Source organism: Apteryx rowi, unplaced genomic scaffold (assembly GCF_003343035.1).
Source record: "Apteryx rowi isolate R43461 unplaced genomic scaffold, aptRow1 scaffold_60, whole genome shotgun sequence".
NCBI classification, from domain to species: domain Eukaryota; kingdom Metazoa; phylum Chordata; class Aves; order Apterygiformes; family Apterygidae; genus Apteryx; species Apteryx rowi.
Genome location: NW_020450872.1, coordinates 246,377 through 256,256, shown reverse-complemented (window position 1 = coordinate 256,256; position 9,880 = coordinate 246,377). Strand labels below are relative to the sequence as shown.

Here is a 9,880-nt window from a genome sequence, read left to right as displayed (position 1 = left end):
ATACTGAAGAAGCTACTGTCTCTCAGTTGTCTTGCTCTCCTGAATCTAAAGCTCTAAGCTCTGCTACTGACTTACTTCCAGCTTTGGTGGAAGGAGTCACTGTGACAGCACACCAGATGAAGCTGATGCCATGCTCTGAGCACAATCGCCTTTTATTTTTCAGTAACAGATGGGCTCTTGCAGTGTAATGTGTAGCCTTTGCTCTGAAGTGATTTTGTACTGGCACATTGTTCTCTGGAGTAAGTAGGGAAAGGTATGGACTTTTAGGGAAAGCTTAAATATTCATCCATAAATATACCACAGATGAGAGCAGACCACTGCTATCTCCCTGAGATGATGGTGTTTGTTCTAAAGTACATGTTTTCTGAGCGTACACTTTCATAGGAAGTGTGTGTGTACTTAAGGAGCGGGGAAGCCAGTACTAGAAGTTTGGGCTGTTTACTTTTCACATTCCCAAAAGCAAGGATCTTAGATATGCCCATCTCTGCCTTTAGAGGCAGAGGATGTTGTAGAGGATGACAGTAGCTAAAACAACACTGGACACATACAGGCTAACCCTCCTCTTGACAAAGATGGTGGTAGCTGGGAAACAAATGAAGATGCACGCAGCTGAAGCTGAAAAGAGTATCCTTAAACTACCAAGGAAAAGCAGCAGGGAATAATATGCAGATGCCACTGTCACTGGTTATTGGAAGTATGGTAAAACCCCACCCAGGTCACACTGTGACATGGAACACTTCAGTTGGAGGTTCTGGTTGATAGACACCAACACCACACTACTCCTGGCACTGTTCAGTAGAGCCAGATAAGGTAATAAAAGAAACAGACTGTGGATTATGTCTTGTAAAGAAACAATGCAACTTCTCTAATAACAAACACAAGACATGCAAGTTTACTTAAATTTAAAAGGTTGCACTTTATTTAAATGYACAGAGTTACTTTGTTACTTGCACTTAGAAAACTCTTGCTCTCTAGACATTTAGATTTCCTCTTCCATTACTTAGAGGAAAAATATTAAAATTAGTGAAGCTAGGTCCCACTGGGAAGGGTTTGTGCGTAGCTGGGTTTGGGCTGTAGGGTTAAGCATCGTTTTGCTGCAACTGCTCTTGTTGTTTTGCTTTTAGCTCCTGATTATACCTATAGAGAAAAAAAGCCAACTAAGAATACAGGTTAAATTATAATAACAGTGTCTTCATAACAACCTGGTCAGCAAAGGAGGTTTAAAATTACAGCAGACTTGAAGGTAGAAACTCAGGATAGGCTAGCTTATGTAAAAAGCTCCCAATTAGTTGCTAAGTTTTGCCTCATTCCTGGCCAGTATTGAAAAACCCAGAGAAGTCCAAATTTGCCTTCAAAGAAAGAGCTGTTTTTTCAGATGCTGCTTTGCTTAAGGACCTTTTGATGGTCCAGCTGGAACTGACAACATTCAACATTGAATTGAAAACTGACAGCAGTGCAAAGCTTATGCATGGGAGAAAGTTTGGACTTTCTGTCAATCAGACACGCAGCTTTTAAAGAATGCATTAAACCCAGAAACTACAGCTTAAATAGAGCATTTCTTAAGACATGCTCTAGTTATACTGAAGATATTGGGAAGCTTCACTGCTACTAAGCTGGGAAAGTAACACTGTAGCACAGAATTTCTGTGTTATTTAATTGCTGAGTTTCTCTTGCATGTTGCACTGCCATCGAGGCCAGGAGAATTTAAGTTCCTGATTAAGATTAGGTAGTATGAGAGCTTATTTAAAATACCAAGTGGAGAGTAGCCCTTATTACATACCTCCATATTCGGAAGAGTTGAGAACCACCAGCACAGCCAACAAAGAAGTTTACAGCAAAAAGGCCCCAGTTTTTAGGAATAATAACTAGAGAGTACCTTGACCAAATAAGGCCTGTTGAATGAAAAGAAAAGTTTAAGGATTACTCAAGTTTAGATATTTAAACATTCCTCTAAGTTTAGAGACAGAACCATGGGCCAGTTTAAGTAAATAAGTTTTATAACTCTGTTAGACAATTGCTTTTCTAAAAATTAGCTGTTTCTCAGTTAGAAACACATTAAACAGCAGTGGGAGAGCTACTCGTATGTATTACATTTTTCCAAAATAACGCAACTAGACAATAACTTCAGTCATAGTCTTAATATCAAATAAAGATCTCTGTGTACTCTACAACAGTCTTGACCTTAATTCTCCATCACAGCTGCAGGGTAATGACATTTTGCTGTAGTATATCCACCTTGCTGCACCAGTTTAGAGATTACAGAATGTATCAGTAATAAAAGATTTACATATCATGCAAAACAGCAACTGTGTCAGATTTCAAAATAAAGTTCAGAGAAAAAAAAGTATCAACTGTAGTTTTGATTTTAGCTTTAGCTGCTCCCCCCCTCCCCCCAAGATTTGGTGGAACAACTTGAGTATGGAATATTGGTTTTGGCAGTGTGGAAACTCATGGCGGATAGTAGTGCAACAATCTGTACATCAGTGCTTCCAAGTCCTCTTAGTACATGGAAATTCTTTCCAGTTATGTTAGTATAATTACCCTAGCATTGTTTAACCCCTTGAAGCCTGCTCTATAAACAGCCATTATATTCTGGACCAATTTCAAAGTTACTTGACCTGAAGTGAAAGAGGACACTTACTGGAACGAGTGACATCATTGTAACTTAAGGGATGAAACTCATAACAATTTGCTGTGGATGATTCCAAATTAGAGACGCTCATGGAAAACTCCGTTGTATAATCACAGAACTTTTACAGATTTAATAATCAAAATCACATAGGTCTCTGCTAGAACTGTGCATTAACAATAGTGACAACTAACATACCATAATTAAGCCTTTTCTAGAGAAGTGGATTAGTACTAACAGAGAACTCAGAAAGGAGTGGATACAATTTTAGACAGGGCGCTGTGTAACAATGTCTTTACCTGTGGCCATTAATACTGCAGACTGAGCTGTGCTCAGCTTTTCTGCTGGTCTGGTCATATCAGCCATTCCAGCRCATACCAAACCCTGTAAAGAGAAATTCAGTGAGTCTCAATCCAGTACCAAGACCTACTGTAAAAGATGCAAATGCTTTACAAAGGGAAGCTGCTTCATAGCTCAGTGCTTATTCTATATACATTATGAAGGAGATGGGATGCACCGTATGAGCAGTCTAATTAGACTCTTGGAGATACCATTCACTTCTAGTCCCTTGTGGTGGGAATAAGGACAGGTATGGGGGTGCATTTAGGAACAACCTGCAATATAACCGTAGGCAGTGACAACCTTGCATTAGTTTAAGAACAAGGTTAACTCAAGTACAGTGCATTCCCTTTTGTTCTGCTCTAAGCACAAACTGTTTTTCATATAGCAAGTGGAAGCTTGTCTAAATACCACCCTTCTATTGATTCTTCTTAAAGCTCAAGCTTAGATAATGTAGGTAAAGGCGTAGGTGTGACACCATGTTGTTTTCTCTCAGCTTCATCTACAGAGGTAAAAGCAGTTATTTTTTAATGTAACATTATTAAAAGCGGAAAATTTCCAGGTGAAGTGAGGAATAGCTTGGCTAATCTACTTAAGAACATCACTAGCAAGTATGCTGCTTGATTTGTTCTGTTGTGTTACTGCCCTCTACTGGAAACAGTTTGATGTTCTGTTACAGGGATTCCCTAAAACAAAATGAAAACTAGAGCTTTTGATTTATTGACTGCCACTAAGGACTCCTTTTGCTCCAATCAAGAAGCCAACTTTAAAGGCTAGAAACTTTAGTGTGCAGCCCCATTGCATCACTTGATTGATGTTGCTGCAGTAGTGCCTCTGAGGTACAGAGTTTCAGCACGCTGGGGAAAGGATAACTGCAGTAAACTTGCTTCTACCATATAGAGGAAAAGTCATTCCAATTTCTCAGTGCAGAACTTCACTGTGAGCTTAGAGAGGTCTTCCTGCACCTTCACAGAAAAGCCATTTGTGTATTAGCTCTTTTGATATAGCAGCAGTCATCAGCAACCTACTCCAAAGAGCAGCCTGTATGCTCAGGCTCAAGAGCACGTTGCCTGGGAGACTTCTAAGAAAGGAGATGGTTAATCACAGTTGCTGCAGCTCCAGTTTAGATTGACAAAGAAAATGAGCTACAGCATAAGAGCGTAATATGCATAGCCCAAGATCTAAAAAAAGTTGAGGTTCACAGTAGGAAACTTATGAACCAGCTGGCAATAAGAAGAACAGGTTATATCCTTGCTTGTTATCACGTTATCAAACAAGGAGATCAAGCAGCTTTATATTATAGCTCATTTATCTTACCTTCACCAATTCAAAAACTTGAGAAAGTGCAGTGAATTTGGGCTAGGCATATACCTCACTTGTGCTGACACAGCCGAGTGATGTAACCAATTGGGAAGCAGAACTGCATGAGAAATGGCAGTCCCCCCCCCCTTTTTTTTTTCTTCTTCATTTTTTTTTTTTTAAGTAGCAGAGGCAAGTACTGCATTGGGTTTTAAGGAAAGCTGCAGTAAGTCTACATCCTATTGTGCATGAGCTACAGAAGTCAAACTCAGTTGTGATCCATGTCYGCTACTAACTGCACATGCGTCTTATTCAATGTTACCTTGCACTCTTACCCACTTTAACCTGCCTTCAAGCTATAAGGCTTGGAAACTGGCCTCCTTACGATACTCTTCAAATTCTTCAACCTCAGAAGAAATACCAGCTTTAAGAGTTTTGAATTATGCCAGCTCATCTCTACCTTGAGCAGCAGTTAGTGTTTTACAAAGAGAGAGCTTTGGGGAAACTTTCAGTGAAATTCTTACAAGTTTTCACAAAGCCTTATTCTTTTTCCCCTTCATCCTTATGTTGTGCTGTATGTTATTAGGGCTATTTTTTTCCTCTCCATATATTAAACATTAAAGCCTTGGCAACAAATCCTTCAGTAGGCTCAGATATCTGCTGGGAAACTACTGCTTGCCCAATGGGTTGCTGCAAATTGCCTTCTGATCAACATCCAGATGCCAGTTGGGATCTTATACTTACCCATTTCATAACAGGTGCCCAGAAGAACACTGTTTTGGGACCTAGGCAGGGGTGAGAAAAAAAAGAGTTAAATTATTTAGCGAGATATAGGCTGTTTTGAAACCTATAGTAAGTTTGGGGTTTTTTTGAAATAATGAAGTGTGTACATTAGCATAGTTTCCACCACTGTACAAGCACTATCACCTAATCATATCAGCCTTCAGTTATGTAATCAGTCCACCTATTTTTGCAACAGACAAGTGTGATTTTATATTTTATTTTTAAGCAAGTGAAGAAGCTACAGCAGGCAAAATGCATTTACGATCAAAGACAAAAGTTAGCATCAGCCCTAGAAATAGTGAAAATGGTTTCTATATAATGATTAAAAAGTACTCTAGAACTAAACTAACAGAGTTACTATTTGAAATCTTTGTGAACTGAATCTTGTGAATTGAAACCCCAAAATATTTTATTACTGACACTGTAGTCAGTCAGTTTATTCTTCCCCCCCAAAAATCACAGCCCATCTGTTGGTGCAACAGACATCTTTTGCCCAGCAGTACTGGATGGTTAAAGAAACAGTACAAATTGCAAATACAAGTAGCACTACGTGTGACAAGGAAAGTGTCCTCCTGCACTTCTAATCTACATCTCTGAATACCCATATCCTTCTAGCAGAAAGAGTGCTCCCCACCCAAATCAACCCCTGTTAGTCTGCCCATAGTCAAAGGAGGGTTATGGGAGAAGTCTGTAGGAAGAAAGGGAGAAAAATCAATGGAAGGGGATTTGGGGGGAAAACATCTCTTCTACAAGTACTTACATGCTACAAATGGTGCTAAAACTGCAAATGGTTGATTAAAACAAACAAGTATTGTTATGCCACACCTACAATCCACAGGCTGTCAACCATACCAGAAATCACTAAGCAAGGGCTGTCACTCCAAGTCTTAAAGAGGGACCATGACCCAAAATATCAACCCACAGCACTGCAATAACAGTCAGGACAGTGGGGCTGATTTAGTGATGGTAAGTTTTAGTTCTTTCTAGGCCATTGCTCAGCATTTGGATAACATGCAAGATGAAGCCAAGTTTTCCCTTTAATATGTTACATATTATGAGTCAATGCTTTGCAATATAGATGACAGACAGTAGGACTTTGGTGGCTTGCTTTTTGTGTGTGCTAATTTTTCCACTAACAATACAGCCCTAAAAAGGCATTACAGTAACTGTTCATACTCTTTGTTTTAAGCATCCTCTAATTTAAAACCAAGACTTGGGAAAAATTAACTGACAGGCTTCTGCAGCAAGCACCTGTGAAGCAACTCATAACTTGGGGGATAAGCGTTATTGTTACAAATATCAGTTGCTGCATCACCTTAAAGCCTTCTAAGCCCTACAAAAGGGTAGGGCAACTGGAACACAGAATGCAACAAAAACTGGCTTGGCAGCTTTGCATAAAGTCCTCTTAGACCCACACTGCTTGAGACAGTGATCAGGTTTCAAACTGCAGTTAATAACTATTATCAGATTACTTTATGCTCTAAGAACATAGAACATTTCTCCCTATGCAGGATTTTTTTTGCATGCATGGGTTTGGGCAGCCACTAAAACTTTCTCAAACTGTTGAATAAATACAAGTCAATATTTATGCTTGAAAGATGTAAACTTTAGTTATTTTCTTAGACAGATACTCAGCATTTTATAGCTCTTTATGAATCAGACTAAGTCTTATTAAAGTCACTTTTATGGGACTTTTATAACTATTATCTATTTTCTTCTAAAACACAAATTCATATTTGGGACACTAGAGAATGTGTGGGGGAGTATAAATTATTAAATCAACATTCCCTGAACAACTAGTAAAGTTTCAAGAATTACATTAATTTTTATTAACAATAACTTGATAATTTAAACATATTGACTACACAAGTAAGAGAAATGGTTTGAGACAAATAAGGTACCAAGACAAGCTTGTTACATGGAAAGACTGTTACACTTCATAAACTGCGTACCTCTCCAGAAGATACTCCAGTTAAGGAGAATTACCCAGCCAGAGCAAGCTCTTCCTAGACTGTTACACTCCAAGTTTTTCAAGGATGAATTTTACAGCAGTGTATCAGAGCAGGGACTTACCAGAGGTTAATTTGGATATCATAAGTGTGACCAGTATTGTAGGATTTATAAAGCATATTAAATATAACAAGTCTTTGTCCTGGGGAGTTTACAGTTTAATCGGGCAAAGTGAACCAGAGAGGCCAAAAGAGCGGAGTACAAGCTCAGCCCTGCATATCTCTGTGGCTGCCATGTTCCTCCATCTGTGGCAGCCAGCAGGCAGCCAGGGGAGTTGGTGCTCTCTATCCTTACCCCAGGCCTTTCACTGTCCTGCAGCAGCCTCGCTCTGTGCAGCACCAGCCACAGGAACTGCTTTTCAGAGCAGGCATCAATCATTTCACTGGAAGCTTTCTTTGTGCCAGAAAAGAAACATCATTCTTCATCCGATGCAAATGATTTATAATTTCATGATAGTAACACTATTCCTAAATTAGACTAGCAACTTAGACATCATTAAGAAAGAAAATTTGAGTCTTTCATTTTTAGCCTACTTGTCTGCAGTCAAAGTGACATGTATTGTGTAACTTTCTCAGAGACCTACCTTTAAGACAATCAGTGCTGAAACAGAAGTGGCAGCAGTTCAGTTTTCATACCTGTTTGTTCTACGGCTTTTCTGACTAAAGTCATGAATACAGATTATGGCAGTTGTTCTTCTAATTCAAATATACATACGTATATATATACACATACACCCCGAACCCCTAAAAAATGGATTTTTTTTTTTTAATCTCAACATGATGATGGTGAACAAAAGTGGCCCACAGGCAATTCTGTGAAGCAGAAAGCAGTGCAAGAGAACCTCCAAAGCCTTTTTAGTTAATACTGCAGTTCTGATGAAGAACAAACACAGATGTTCCCACTGCTGGCCATGTCTCACATTCAAGATAAGCAATTTCAAGCTGCTACATTTCAGACAGGATGAACATGGCACCCAAAGGTTTGGCACCTTTACAATAGAAGTGCTGGACATATTGATTCTGAATATACAAAAATTAAATTGTTTAATTATGATTTGTTTAAACCAACAACTTTCGTTTCAAGAGAGGACTGTTACAGGAGGATGGAGCAACTGACTAAAAGCTAAAGTCCATTTTCACAGTGCAAATTCCAAGTAGGTGAAGAGTCAAGGATGCATATCACACTCAAACAAAACAGTGGAAGCATCAGCCTGTGGAATTTTAGAATTTTATGAAGCACTCTGCTTACCTACCCTATCAAACAAACATCACCTAAATGGCACTGAAGTAGTTTATTTTACAAGAGGTTTCTCTCCAGTAACACGAAAAACATATTTACTTGAGTAAACGTAAGCTTTAGGTCAGGTAAGGGTAGTCCATTACAAGAAAGTCAAGCCCTTCCTTTTCCACAGAAGTGCTTCAGCTATGATGAGGGACTCATAAATGCTATGAGGTCTCTTAATTGGAAGTGCCAGCTTTGGAAGAAAATGAAGGCGAACAGCATCTGGACTTAAAATGGACTATCAGATCAGAAAACCTTGTAACACTCCCCCTATTTTTCAGTATATCCATCTGAAAGAAACGACTACTAAAGCACTCAGGCCTGCTTTGAAATCATCATATCCTCTGGGTTGGGAATAGCTCGGCCAACTGTTCTCTGAAGTCAGAGCATGTGATAGCATTCAAGTATGCTTGTGCATTGCGGGGGACTAGAATAACAATTGGTGACGTGTTTGTCTCTCTCTCTTTTTTTTTTTTTAATAATATGGAAAGTTACCCCTTTAACTGACAGGAGCCCACTCTTCGGTAGTTTTTCCCCTTGTAAGAGACACAGTAACACAGCCACGACTGTGCCGCCCCCTTTTCGCCTCCCCGGGCAAACGCCCTGTCCCCCAGGGCGGAGGACCCTCTCCAGCGGGCCCCGCCGCCCGGCCCTTCCCGGCGGGTCAGCTCGCCCGCAGCCGCGGGAGCCCCCGAGCCGCCCAGGGGCCCCGCCGCTCCCCCCACAGCCCGCCCGGCCCGGGGGCCCGGCCGGGGCCAAGGTCACCGTCACCGCCGCCGCCGCCCCGGCTGCTTCCCGGTGCCCCTGCCCCCGCCGCCGCCCGGGAGCCGTTGGGCCGCACTAGAGGACGCCGCTACCTGCCGGGTGGTTGTAAAAGGGCCGGAGCCGCGGCGGCAGCTTGAGCTCGATGCGGTCGAGCAGGCGGTGGTAGGAGGCGCGGAGCCCCGCGACGGCGGCCGCCATGTCGGGACGGGACGGGGGCCGGGCGGTGGTCGCCGGCGGCTCTGTCCCTCGGCGACCCGCCGTCCTTCGGCGGCCACCAGCACCCGCCCACCTGACCGGGGAGCGTTGGGGAGGGGGTAAGGGGGAGGGGAGAAGGAGGGCTTCCTGCGCGCTGATTGGTTGCCTCCGCAAGAGGGGGGCGGGGATGCGGGTTTCGCGCAGCGCTATTGGTTAGTGCTGTTTTCCTCCGCCTCAAGAGGAGACGTGACACCACATTTTTCGAAAAAGGTGTTCAGCCTTCTTTGGGAAGGGCACGAGTGCTGTTTGGTGCCCGGCTCAAAGATGGCCGCCGGGCCGCTTCACTGCCCATTTCAAGATGGGTGACTCGGGAAACCCTGAGGCACGACCACGCGCCCGAACTCAAGATGGCCACCTCGTGGCTTCATCGCTCGGATCGCAAGCCGGCTTAGCCGGCGAAGCCRAACTCGGCGTCGTTGTCGTCTGTCATTTCTACGGCGCCCCATCCCCACTCGGGCAGGGGTGGGGCGTACAGAAGCGACGTCACCAGCTCGCGCGAGACCCGTGGAGTCTCGGCGC

The 9,880-nt window shown here is 42.3% G+C and overlaps 1 protein-coding gene across 1 annotated transcript; it reads right to left on the bottom strand.

The window, feature by feature from the left end:
* Nucleotides 1–891: 891 nt before the first annotated feature.
* MPC2 (mitochondrial pyruvate carrier 2) lies at nt 892–9,420 on the bottom strand. The gene is made up of 5 exons (XM_026083381.1): nt 9,199–9,420; nt 5,012–5,052; nt 2,929–3,013; nt 1,781–1,892; nt 892–1,137 (listed from the first exon to the last, which is right to left on the bottom strand). Exons 1-5 carry the CDS (start codon nt 9,302–9,304, stop codon nt 1,080–1,082), a joined length of 402 nt encoding a protein of 133 aa, XP_025939166.1. The 5' UTR covers nt 9,305–9,420; the 3' UTR covers nt 892–1,079.
* Between the last annotated feature and the right edge of the window lie 460 nt (nt 9,421–9,880).